Below are 13,745 nucleotides of genomic sequence, written 5' to 3' on the forward strand. Positions count from 1 at the left end.
TTTCTACACATTATTTGTCAAATATACATCCTCAGTGCTCAAGTCAATTTCTAAAGAAAAAAAATACCAAGGTGCTTGTAAAATTCATGTTTTATGTCTGTCATCTGGCCATGATAATCCAATAAAAATAAATAATTTGCAGTGTGTGCTGGAAAGTAACGTGGTCAAACAAATTTGTGTTCAATACCTCCATTGACACCAGGTAATCACAAAGACGTGCCTGTAAAAACAGTTTATTAGTTCTTGAGATTTTAAGACACCCCCCCCTTCTTTATTACAACAAGCAAATGTTTTGGTGTTTTGAGTAAAAGTCAGTGTAATGCAGATGCAATAAATGCCTGTCGTCTGGTGTAAAAAAAAAAAAAAAAAAAAATCATTCTCTAATCCATCGAGTCGAGTCTGAAATCTCCCTTTGACAGGATCTAATCCCTTTTTCAAAAAGTACAAACTAAATGTTCATTCGTAAAACAAGAACAACTGAGAACTGAATTGAATTACGAAGGCCAGAGAACGTTACGGTGGCAGTTGACCTTGAATATGTGAAGGCCTCCAGAGAAGAAAGCCGAAGAAATGTTGCCAGGCCACTTTTGGGAAGTCACGGAGGGGTCAGACACGACAACAGCAGGGGGAGTCCTCCTAAACGGCAGCAGCAACAGCAGAAACGTAAAAAGCCACAGACTAGTCCATCAAGTCCACTGGGAGGCGATATGGCACAGCTGGGAACAAAATCCAAATGGACCACTCCAGCATCCAGCAGATTCAATTATTCTCCATGTCCACTCAAGAAACATCTAGTGATGGGAGACAACACCAGAGGATGTTTTATTTAGTTAACTGAATGCCACAAATTGTAAAATGCAATTTTCATAGAGAAACGTGAGAGAAAAAATAAAACTCACAGCTGGCAGGTTGTTCTCCAAACCTTCGCATGAGCTGATCATGTGTGAACTTGACAAAGGTATCATACTGCTCTGTTGATTAAAAAAATTAATAAAAATTAACATAAATCTCATTGTGAGGAAATACCGTGTTCATCATACCTGCTAATTTTGTGGTCAGAATCTCATCATACTCCTCTCGAATATTATCCTCACGCTCCTTTAGTAGTCTTTCGCAGATCATTCCAACTTGCCGAAGGGAAAATAAAGGCTGCTCCTTCTTGGTGGGGGAGGACGCACCTGAGCAAGAACCTGCCCGGAGAAGAAATCTCACAGTTAATACAAAATCAAAAGAGTCAGATTATGAAAAGAACAGAAACTCCATTTTAATTTGGGGGAGGTTTGTTTGAAAACATTTATGCTCATAATTTTTGATGACTTGAAAATGATGCCAATTGCATTTGTAGGAATCAGAGTAAATGATTTGCATAATTTGGAATGCTGTATAATGGGGCATGATTATTTTGCAGCCTAGAGGTTGTTTTTTAAATTGATTATTCTATTGCTGCTCTATATCTAATCGAAATAATCCTGCAGTGTCATGACAATCCAGAATTGGTCCACTTGGACTTTATAGTGTAAATCCAGCCTGAGCGTTCAACTGTTACCTGATGGGGAAGATGCACTGGGGACATTGAGAAGATCCAGAGTGGAGAAGCCGTCTACTTGTTGGAAATACGTGTCCAGGTTTCGCCGTTTGAGCCGTTTATACTCCTGTTTGATGTTGTGCAGGATTTGCTCTGTGATGGAAACAAAATCACGATTCACTTTAAGAGTCAACGCGTAAAACAAAATCAGTCCCAAAAAATGATCATAACAGATTTATGAGATTGGAGTCCATTTCAGCATACCACAGCTTGCCATCTCAAGATGATCATTTGCAACAGTTACGAGTCCAACTCTGTCAAATAAAACACTTTTGAAGGCATAAAAATACAAACCTGTAGTGAGTCTGGACGACACTTGTCCGAACGGCGAAGGCTCCAGACGGAGGTACTTCTGCGGCGAGGAGACGGGAGACCGTATCGGGGCGCACCTCCTCCTCTTGGGGGAAGCCTGGCTCATTAATGGGTCGAAATCCAGAGTCCTCTTCAGCGTAGCCCCACACGCCATTGCGCTAAACTCTAAAACCCCTAACAAGACACAAGAAGTTCGAATCTTCCCGTTTTGTGACGATCCGGATATGAACGACGCCGCTGCTGTTAGCTCTCCTTCTCCAGCTATTGGGTGTGATGATAAATTAAAATTTTCTCGTTTCTCGTTTCTTTTTGTAAACCGATGGTACTTGATTTAGATGAATAATCGTGTTTTGAAACAAAGCAGACACAATAAAACGTCTTAGCTACCGCGTATCGTCAGATGAAAGCAGATATTTCGACGCTATAGAAAGTAAACACGACGGTTCAACGGTCGGCCGGCTTCATGTAGTTTTCATTGCTCTACTGCGCATGCGCGAGAAGCCACCCCCAAATGCTGGGAAGTGTAGTTTTTAGAACTAGTGATCGTTTGTGCTTTGTGCATTTGAATACTACATTTCCCGACAACTCCGTCGACGCCTTCTTTTAAAAAATATTGTACTGTAGTTGTTTGGCAACAAACCCCGCGGGGAGAAGTTGTTGAAAGTTTTCTTAATAAACAATTAATATAAGTGAAATGCACTTTCTCTACGTTTTAAAGAAAATTGTTCGAAATTATTTGAGAATAATTAAAACCAAACTAATTTGCCAATATATAAAATAAATTGAATTGGTAATAATTTTATTATTCTTACATGTACTAGGAGTACTGTGTACAGTACTCTATACTGTACAGTTTAAACTAAAGCACATATATATGAATACTATATAACAATCCCTATCTATGGCTGACCAAAAATACTAAAATGAACCACCAGATGGCGCTAAAATCGTACATTCTGAAGATTCTCCATCCATCCCTCCTTTTACTTTGTCCTTATAATGGTTGTGTGTAAGATAGAGCAGAGTAGACCGTGAAGGTAATAAGAAATCATATTTACAGACAAACAACTGTTCATATTTATGCTTTTCTTTGATGCAACCCTGATGTTTATCATTTTGAAATAATCAAATAGCTTCAGACAATGACAATTAGCTGCAACTTTATTGAAACAGGAATATTAAAAACACTTGAGCAATTGTGACTTTTTTTTTGTAGTTTTGAGGAGTCTTCACGTTCCCACCACTGTACAGAAAGTCACTTGACAGTTGACATTTTTTTTTTTTTTTAGTCTTCACTATTCAAGAATACAAGAAGCAGCAGAAGCATTTACTGGTACAGAGCTGTTATGGATAGCGTTACATCAATAGAAAAACAATTGTGCTGTCAATTTCCTAGAATAAAAAGCACTACATTGCTTATTGGGGAAAATTCTGTAATTCTTTTGTAAGTGTCAACACCCCTCATCCATTTTATTTCTACACATAAAATGATCAGCAGACAATAATTCCATTACGCTAAGATTACTTCACTAGGGCCAGAGCATGGGTGGCTTTTTACAAAACAACAAAAATGACCTGCTGCAACAGTAGCACTGGATACAACTCACTGTAATGATTCTTTAAAGGCTTTTGGGTTGGAACTATATCACCAAGTCACAAAATATTACACACAATCTAGTAAAAACAGACATGAGATGAAAGCAGCTCGCACAGTTGTGACCAGCACACTGCACCCTTGCTCGTTTTTATTGTTCAAAATATTTGCCCACACAAATAGCTGAGCGTTAGGATTTGAATTAGGGATGGGCATTAGATAATCAATTGATTGATTGTCGATCAACCAGCAGAGGCACGGTTGATTCAGTCTCAAGTAGTTTGTGGTAGAAGACGTCCCTTTTTTTTTCAGCTCTATATGAGTCTAGTATGGGCATAGGAGTTCAGAACATTCAAAGATTCTCAGATTATATTTCAAAAAACATTCTTGTAAAAATGCCCATCCCTAATTGCGACACTATTCTTATTATTATAACACTGTGCACTTGCTGATTGTAACACTCTACAATCTCCAACGGCGAGCAAATAAACAAATACAATTATACAATGGTGCTCACCACCATTCATTAAAAAAAATAGTTGTTACCACATATTGAAAAAAAAGCTGCATTTATTTTTATTTTGTCGAGTTAGAAGCGCTTTTTTTCCCCCTCACTTTTCATTTCACACACTCCCTTGTACTCTTGCCACTCACTGAGTGTTGTCAGAAAAAGTATAAAAAGTGACCTGTTTTAATTATGAGAATGTATGTACATAAACGCCTGTGAGAAACTCAAGGCCAGAGAGAGAGAGAGAGAAAAGAGAGAGAGGAAAAGAAAGCGACTATTTCTTGTATTCATGGTGCACACAATAAGCCGTGTGGAATTCAAAATGTCAGTAGCCCCTTGTTCCCAACGTGACAATACATTGTTTTCAAAACCTGAAGTCACAGTACAAAAATATAAAATGCATTCACTAATTAGACTATCATGAAAGTCAACTGAAGAATTCTTTCCAGTCTGACCTTGTAAAACACCATTTTGGCACTTGGGCACACATTGTGCTCACACATTAGCAATGCTAGATTTATTTTATTTTTTTTCAGGCCAGAATCATTCAGTTGATGATAAAGAAATGAATGAAATTTGGTATGAATATACTCTGTAAGTCACAATTTAAGAAAAAAAGAATCATTCAAACTCCTAAAGTGGAAACTGAACCACTACATCATCATTTTACCCCCCAGTAATTCTTAATGTCTTGAAATAGTCCTAAAAAAAAAAAAAAAATAAGTGGTATGGACAGATATCAAGAAAACAGGTGGCTAGCGCCTTTTTTATTAACGTAAGCCTCATATTCTGCCAAATTTCACACGCGAGTCATCAAACCAACGATCGTTTGCCTTATCTGCTCTACCAGAACCCAAAATGATCATTTTTTCAAATCTGTTTTCCCCACTTTCCTCGAATCTGGGCAGTTACACGGCTTCGGCAGACGTCTCGGTGGACACTGACATTGTTACTTTGGCTATTTTCACAGTGGTCTTCACGCAGCTCTCTGCGGCCCTGTTGGCCGAGATGTTGCGGTTCTGGCAGTCCGATTCCAGGCTGTTGTCCAGCTGCTGGCCGCTGCCCCGGCAGGCGTGACACGAGCTGAGGAAGGCGTGCCTCAGGTCCTTGCTCCTCAGGGCGTAGATGATGGGGTTGACGGTGGAGTTGAGCAGGCAGAGCATGCTGCAGAAAGCAAACACCGTCTTGATGTCGTCGTCCATCCTCCAGAAGAGGTCGTAGACCATGATGGCCAGCACGGGACCCCAGCAGATGATCAGCACCGCCAGGATGAGCACCAGAGTCTTGGCCAGGCGTATGTCCATGCGGGCCTGCTCGGGGCGAGTGGTCTGAACCTTGGTGCCGTCCGCCGAGTACACCACCAAGCTCTTCTGGGAGGTGCGGCTCAGCATACGTACGGCGTGGTGGTGGGCTTTCCACAGGATGTAGATGTAGGCGTAGATGATGAAAAGAACCAGCACGCTGGTCACCCCGATCCAGAAGAGCAGGTAGTTCTCGTCGATGAGGGGGAATATGTCGGAGCACACGGACTTGAGGCGCTTACAGTTCCAGCCCAACAGAGGTAGCACGGCGATGACGATGGAGATGGTCCACATCATGCAAAAGGCGATGACCGCCTTGGTCCGGGTCACGATACGCCTGTAGGCCAAAGGTCGGTGGATGGAGATGTAGCGGTCGATGGCGGTGAGGAAGAGGCTGCCGACGGACGCGGTGAACGACGCCGTCACTCCGCCCAGCTTGAAGAGAAACACGTTGGGGCTGTCTTTCCGATGGAACACGTGGAAGTCCAAGAAGCTGTAGACGAAGATGACGCTGCCCAGCAGGTCGGCCACGGCCAGGCTGCCGATGAAGTGGTAGGAGGGCCTGCAGCGGAGAGTGCGCGACTGCAGGATCACGCAGAGCACCACCAGGTTCTCCAGGACTGTGAAGGTCCCAAGGGTGAGCGACATGACGGCCACGGCCAGCTGCTGACTGGGCGTCAGAATCATGAAGCACTCCATGTCCATGAAGTTCTCCCCGCATTGGATGTTATTGCCCTCGTCCCGGAACGTGGTCCGGTTGGACAGGAGCTCCGTGGCATTGGTGGGGTAGAATCCCCTGAGGATCAGCTCCTCGTCAGGGGGGATCTTGTCAGGGAAGGCGTTGCTGCGGAAGGAGGACAAGGGCTTCTGCAGGGAGAACACACCCTTGAAGTCCACTTCACTGACGGCCTCATCGTAGTTGGCGTCATTGGAACCCAGATATTGTAAACCAGAGGTGATAGTCCGGAAGGTGGTGTCGGCCACAGCATCCAGCACGGACTGCATGTTGCCGGGAGAGACGAGAGGACCAACCTACACCAACCTGGAAACGGACGGACATTTGTCTCAGACATGGAGTAATCACATTAGGAACACCACGAATGATTGAATCATTTTTTTTAAATCGCATTTGTCATCATTATGCAAGGTTCGACTTTAGTTTTAAGTTGTAATATCACTAATCACCACTAGATGGCAGGCATTGACGTGCATTTAATGCCTGTAGATGTTTTTCCAAACGGGGGATGCAGCAGAACGAAAAAAAAACTATACATTTTAACACCTGCAGTTATTTTTATTTGAATATTTAAAGAGAATAAATAATATAATTGATTCTATATGCTTGTTATTGTGCATCTCATTTAACGACACCGCTGAGAGTCAAAATATTAGACACACCTCTTGCATACAAATGGGGATTTTTGTGCAGGTGTACCTAATGTTTTGGTCAGTAGATGTATTTTTAATAGGGGGCTGCAGCAGTATTTCTGAGACCCAATAAACAACATTTACATGAATGCATTACTACAAATCAAATGTAATGATGTAGTTTAAAAAAATCAGTTTGAGTCAATATCATCTTAGTGGGGTTCATTTTTCTCCCATGAGGACGCTGCTCTCCATGCACATAACACATCCGTGTTTTTTTCCCAGGTACAGTATATCTAATATTTTTGGTAGTATGCAATAATTGCAGGAAGGGAGGGGGGGGGGGCAGCATTGCTTTTGAGTAACAAACATTTCAAGAAATTTCACACTTTTATGCATTTGATATATGATCAGCATTTTTATCCCTGATATTAAATTTATATACATGCATTTCTGCCAGGCTTAAAACCTCACAAAAATCTCATGCATTATTTTAAAGATTTTAAAGAACAAACTTCAGCATGGCACTTACTGATGCCATTTAGTAATTAGTTGCAAAATTGTGGAAACATAATGTACTTTAATGTCGAAACCCCCGCTAATGCATTAGAATAATCAAAACAAATATGAATGACATGCGGAAAAAAAGCACCAAAAGATTCAAATGATGTTTTTTACCTTACATAATTCCCTCCGGTGCACAGATCCGCCCTTTTATCTTTGCGCGTTAATCCAAGGCAGAAGCGCAACATCCAGCTTTTTCTAAGATTTGGTAAAAAGAAGCAAAAACAAAAGTGTGGTTTAATGCAAAGAAAGCTTGGTTGCCATTTTTCATGCACATTCGACTAGTTTTTTGTGTCCGCGTTGAAGTGGTTCTCCTGTTGGAGGATGAGAGCGCGGCTCCTCCAGACGCTCTGTGCTCTCCACACTCCTCTCACTTTTTATAAGGCGTCGCTCCCTCTAAGCTACGTCACGTGCCTGCATCCACTTTCCGAGCTGGCCGGCCAGTCAGTGCACAGGCTCAGAAATCCTACTTGAATTCCCAGGCTGCTTTTTTTCAATGCAGATCACCGAGTTCAGACATAAAAAGCATCAAATACGAAAAAATTATATTAAAATTAGAAGCCTGACTTGGGGGGGCGTAGAAACAAAAGGTTACACAGTGCTTTGCTTGCAAGATTTTAATAGAATTGAAACCAGAACACGTCGAAACAGCCAATGAGATGATTGGTTTAGCTCCAAATCATCTCATAGTCACCACATAGCGATGGGAAAAAAAAAACAATTAAAAAAAGGACTCACTTCTACTCATATTGATGCAATTTTCACTGAGGAATTTACAATACTTCATAATTGACTTTACTTTCATTTAAATTCAATAAGGCAATGTCATACAAACCAATTACCGTATTGTCCCGAATATAAGACGACCCTGATTATAAGACGATCCCCCCTTTTTCAGTTTTATTTCAATGAAAAAACCCTCATCTTATATTCGGGCCAGTACGGTAATCACAGTTGATAACTTTGCTGGGGGCTACCATCTTGAAATAAAAAAAATAACACATTTTAATTGGCCAACTTAATTTCTGCCATCAATGCTGAAGTCAATTTGGAACAAGACAAGTTAAATTCTTTTCAACAGTGTGTGTGTGTGTGTTAAGTGAGCAATTAACCTTTGTCAAGTGGCTTTGCAAATCTCTCCGCATCTGATTTCCATGTGTTTATTTGGCAAACATCACAAAGTCATGTCAGCCTTTTTTGTTTTTGACACAAGGGCTGAATTAGCATTTTGGAAATCAGGCAAACATGGCCTTTGTTAGACAATTGGCATTCAGGTGAGCACAAATTTTAAAGAGTCAAAAAAGTTTTTTTGGGCCATGACTCAGTCGTGATCCTCATGCATGGTAAAAAGGACCATCACATCTATCGATGTTGAAATCTCTTTCTGACTCACGGCATGTAAATTTAGCACGTCACAATTTCTCCAGCACCTTCTTGGGTGCTTCGTTGCCATTCACACACCAGAGTACGTCGATAAATATCCCATCCCAATTAATTAGTCATTTATTAAATAATGAATGTTAATTATTTCTTATTAAATTCTTTTATTTGAATCTAATTAACAGCAGTAAAGATCTTTTCCATTATTTAAAAAATGCAAATCGCTGCATCTGCTTAGCAAAACAACCTGCAGACAGTCCAACTACATTTAATTTTACATTTAATATTATAATATTTAATACACGATCATTTGCATGCACACTTTTGCAGCCCCCCCAAAAATGTTGTGACAGTTTCCACTCATTCCTTTGGCATTCTAACCTGTTAGTGAGCAATAAGCGGTGGCTCAGGCAAAAAGCTTCTGGCCATCTGTGCTACATAACATTTTGTCCTCCACTGACTCACTTTGGATCCATCTATCAGCGAGGAGAGAGAGAGAGAGGAAAATCAAAAACAATACAGTTAAGTCTGTCGTAGGAATACACAAAACTTCTGCTTGAGCATTGGAGGAAGTTCAGACCACTAATTAATGGAACGTAATCCAGAGGTTAATATGTGACGTGTTAAGTGCTTCCTTCCCCGCCTCAGGCCTCACATTAACGTGATACTGAATTTGGTGGGTGACTTTTTTTACATCTTCCCTTCGGGTTTTTTTTTAAGCCTCGTTGGAGCACACAGAACATGGCGTTAATCTTTACCCCTATTGGTATTTTGCTGATCTGAAGATTAGCATCTGCTTTTTCCAAATAGGCTAAACTGGTGATTAAGGTTTTCAGGCTAAATTGGTGATTAAGGTTTTCACCGTGTCAAATGTGCCTGGAAATACTTGACATGAAAAAGCAAATTTCACGCAGTACTTTCTCCAATTTTGTGTTTATTATCGTCGAGAACGATTCAAGCGCACGAGTGAAAAGCGTCCATATTGGAACAGCTGCACCATCGGTTGATTCGTACTGCGATTGATGAACTTCTATTAGCATTGGTGATGGAGGGATTTAATTAAATCCAACCAGCCAATAAAAGCCGTCTGTGCATGGGTAGGCATCGATGTTTGTTGCAAGGTGACGAACGCTTCAACTTGTGTATGTTCGCAAAAAGCATCAGGAGTCAATTGAGATAAGGTCATCATCATAGGTTGGTGAAATTTGAAGCAGATGTGCTAATAGGTATTTCACAGTGGGCCTATTACCGAAAGGAAAAAAAATTCCGATTTCTATTTCAGTTGCTAACCAAAACAGGAGTACCTACCAAGTTGCATAAGCAGGCTCAAATGATTGGAAACTTACAGTAATTGTGAAGTATTAATGAACTTACCTTGTGTGGAGGTATAGTACTCAACATGGCGGGAGAAGAAACTGATGAGACAAAAGCGCATTCGTAAGGAACTGGATGTTAAACCCCCCCCTAGCAGAAGTCCCCACCCCCCCATCTGCAGTTGAGTAAATAAGCAGCCTTGGCCACCATTTGTGCAAATATGGCAAATGCAAGAAGGCAAAATAAATAAAGTTGCCAGCTTGTCTGGCATGTTACATGAAAAAAACCTGCATTTTTTTTTTTTTTTTTTGATGAAAACAATCACTTTAAACATCTTTGTCACCACACTAATCAGTCATTTCAAAAGTGAATCATTTCATTTGCATCTTTTCTGTGATCTTGACCAAGCACTTGAAGGACAACCTCCTTACATTTACATCAGTCACTAAATACCCTAAGTGGCACCAGTTACCAATCAATTCCATTGATTTCTTGGCAGCCAATCAAATCAAACGAGACTTGGATTAACTTTCCTGTGATAACTCCATGACTCACTCCATGGTGACTAGCTCATAAACTGAGAATCACACGTCAGTCATTCTTTCTAATAAAGCACAATGCGACTCTACTAATGAAGTTATTAAAAACAAGCTTATTTGGATTATTAGAGTTTTTTGGACGATCCATTATATGGTGTTAATGATAGAAATAAATACAGTCCTGGCATCTTTTGTCATTTATTTGCTTTTTGGTCCTACTTTCCTTCTTGTCGCTGTCTGCCATTTCATCCTGGATTGGAAAGTGGCACAAATAATCTTAGCGCAAGTCTAAACTTGCCTGGAGTCTTAGTCCAGTTGCCAAATGAGAAGAAGCTGAGATAGAACCTATTTGGAAGAACAATGCAGCTGGTGCTTCAGTTCTCGGTAAATATATTCTGGCAACTAATTTAAATGTCGCCCATTTTCTGGGTCGACTTGAACCCTTCGGAAAGAAACGTCGTCGGCCATCTTTCTTCTTTATCCATGTTTGTTTCCTTTCTACTTAATTTTCTATCGGCGGCTTCTCCTCCGAGAGAACCTCGTCTCCTCGGTCCACCGCAACATTGTGACGGAGCTGAATAGCTTTAGTAACTTCAAAGTTTCTTTCTGAATTGAATCAAGCCTGGTCCATTCATGTAGCAGTTAAATTAATGCCAGCTTTTCAGATGGACAATAACTCAAAATGGCACCTTGCAGGAGTGATAAAGCTTATCTCCAACTGCAGTGACATTTTTTTTTCATTTTTGAGAGCCATTTTGGGAATACGACTAAACAGAATATTTATCACCACTCAAGGAGGTGCCCTAAAACTATTTTGTCTAGGAACTTCTGTATGAATTTCAATGTAGTATTTATATTTGATAGTTTGAGAAGGTTAAGTGACTTTGAGCTTACTTAAAAGCCATTTTGGTGATGAGGGTGGGGGGGGGACCAGTGTTTGAGATCACCTTGGTTTAGGATTTTTGGGGGAGGGCAGAAGGGGGTGCAGATGGCATGGATGTCCGGGTGTAACACATCCTTCATGAGGTGTGAGACCAAGATGTCCGACCTTGCAGTGGAAAAGGACGGACTGGCGGTTCCATCTGTCCAGGAATTCATTAAGTCCCATCTCTCTAGCAACAAGGGAGACAACGTTATTGTCGACCGTTATAAGATGCTATAAAAATTGTATAGTCAGCTTCATTTTTATTTGAAAAACAACCCCTTGGGTAATGGACATACTCGGGAAAGTACGGTAATTTATGCAACCGTGTATCTGAAGTGATTTTTATGTTCTTGTACTTTATCTTGTAAATTGCACTTGCATAGGATGATGCAGGTTTTCCAGGAAGTGCTATTTATTTTTGAAATATGCATGGCTGTCCTATCTTTTAATGCATGCAGTAATTTCACCTAATTAACCGGCCTAATTTCTTTCATCCGGTATTTGTAATGTGCTCGGGGCACAAATTGATATCCATAAATGAAATGGAACTTGGCAGTGTTCGTCAGTCATTTCGCTCTCGGTGTCGATACATAATTTGAGCAATCTGCCGTTACCAAAATCTTGCCAAAAGACAACGGCTGCCCGTACCTGCCCGTCCGTCTGTGAAGCGCAACCATTCCCAACCCTCCGTTGAATCGGCACGACGGCCTTAGATATGCCGTTGGCATGACAACTACGGAGGGGATCTAAATGACACAGCCAAGGTTGAGCGCAAACAAAAGCAGAACATCATCATTTCATCCACAGGGAAGGATTTGACAACACACGAAGAAGGCGGCAAATAATAACAAAATGTTCTCAGCCAATTATCCCAAGGAGATGCGAATAGGTACGAAGAAGCTGATTCCACATGAGTTAACGCCGATGACTGGGAGGTGCAGGCATGATGAAGACCGAGGCGAGGACACGGCGTTCAAAAGGAAAAAAAGGTGTGGAAAACAGTTAACATCTGCTCCGCTTAACACTTCTGAAGCTCTGGCGTCATGGCAACAACATCCACTTCCAATAAGTGGTGCTACGGCTTCCTGCCTAATAGCAGGCCTTCTTGTCGTTCATGGTCACGGGGATCTGAGCTTCACGGTCAGGAGACCCTCATAAACAAACGGCATTATTAAAGCCAGTCTAGTCTAAGTCTGCAGGAGTCACTTATAATTATATTGAGAAGGGACAACACTTGGGCCTGACTTAAATAGTGAGCAAGATTCCCCGCTGAGATGTAAAAATAATGGGCAGACGTGGATTTGTGCATTTTGCGCAATGTGTTACATACTAGAACATTCACACGATGTACTTGTACATTCACACATTTGGATGGCTTTAAATAAAGACAGACAGGCCCATCAATGACAGTCTGTGCTCTCTCCATTTTTGATTTTTTTTTTCTGTATAACTTCCAACCACTAAAAATTTATGTATTTTCTCTAGTCTCATTAAATTCTACTTTTTTTTTTTTTTTAAATCACGTGACTGGGACTTTTTTTTTTGCTGTGGTGTCCCAGATCCCCGTGAACAGTAATTAAATCTCTCCCTCCTCTGCATCTCATCAAAAAAAAAAAAAAAATTCAGAAGTTAAGTGTTCCTTTTGTCAATTACATCGGGGCGTCCAGATGCAAAGTGCATACTAATGTCTGCTTGGAGAGTTTTAGCTCCAAACCAGACTCCAGGTGAACACAGCAGCTCAACTTTAAAGCTCTGATGCAATAATTGTGATTCATATCACTTACCTCAACTATTTAACATTCTCTCTTAAGTTAAACTTCACTCTTGTATGTGGCTTCCTTTTAATATTTCAGCTGGGGTTCACTTTCATCGCAAAATTGTTTTCCTAATTAAAATGGCCGAAAGAAACACGATTGCGATCGTGAAGTTGTAAAGTTTAATCGAAGCCGTTATTCGGTGGTTAACAAAGTTGACATTTCCTTTTTAATTTATAATAGTTTGTAATTACGGCAGCTCCCTCTGCAAGTATCTAATCGAATGAACAAAGGGGAAATGAAATCAGTGACTAGGAATTGGGTAGTTATAGATAAACAGGTAAGTTAGGAGAAGCTTTCCTATGAAAACGGTGGTTAACAAAAGTGTTTTCCAGCAAAAAAGTTGTCGTGCGTGTTTTTGTGGGTCTTGCTCCAGTTTCCTCCCACAGCTAAAAATATACAGTACATGATTAATTTCCAGTTGCTTTCTTTGCCTAAAGCACTTACACAAGATCGAAATCAATCCTGGGCGGCTTGCCACGGTTCCTCAGGGATGGAGAACACATTTCACTGTCTAATGTACATGAGACAGAATATAGTA

At 40.8% G+C, this 13,745-nt stretch overlaps 2 protein-coding genes across 3 annotated transcripts; both read right to left on the reverse strand.

Moving 5' to 3' along the window:
• Positions 1–217: 217 nt before the first annotated feature.
• Positions 218–2,383, reverse strand: akirin2 (akirin 2). Its single transcript, XM_049757273.2, has 5 exons — positions 1,880–2,383; positions 1,547–1,678; positions 1,041–1,190; positions 900–971; positions 218–791 (listed from the first exon to the last, which is right to left on the reverse strand). The coding sequence occupies exons 1-5, from the start codon at positions 2,049–2,051 to the stop codon at positions 781–783; spliced, it is 537 nt and encodes a 178-aa protein (XP_049613230.1). The 5' UTR covers positions 2,052–2,383; the 3' UTR covers positions 218–780.
• A 657-nt stretch (positions 2,384–3,040) lies between these two features.
• Positions 3,041–12,574, reverse strand: LOC125990274 (cannabinoid receptor type 1A). Of its 2 annotated transcripts, none has more exons than XM_049757237.2 (3): positions 8,994–12,574; positions 7,347–7,430; positions 3,041–6,342 (listed from the first exon to the last, which is right to left on the reverse strand). In XM_049757237.2, the coding sequence occupies exon 3, from the start codon at positions 6,303–6,305 to the stop codon at positions 4,908–4,910; it is 1,398 nt and encodes a 465-aa protein (XP_049613194.1). In that variant the 5' UTR covers positions 6,306–6,342; positions 7,347–7,430; positions 8,994–12,574; the 3' UTR covers positions 3,041–4,907. The 2 variants fall into 2 exon arrangements, with proteins under 2 accessions (XP_049613194.1, XP_049613195.1); XM_049757238.2 differs by lacking the exon at positions 8,994–12,574 and adding an exon at positions 7,607–8,977.
• Between the last annotated feature and the right edge of the window lie 1,171 nt (positions 12,575–13,745).

The sequence above is a fragment of the Syngnathus scovelli genome, chromosome 20, assembly GCF_024217435.2.
Source record: "Syngnathus scovelli strain Florida chromosome 20, RoL_Ssco_1.2, whole genome shotgun sequence".
NCBI classification, from domain to species: Eukaryota; Metazoa; Chordata; class Actinopteri; order Syngnathiformes; family Syngnathidae; genus Syngnathus; species Syngnathus scovelli.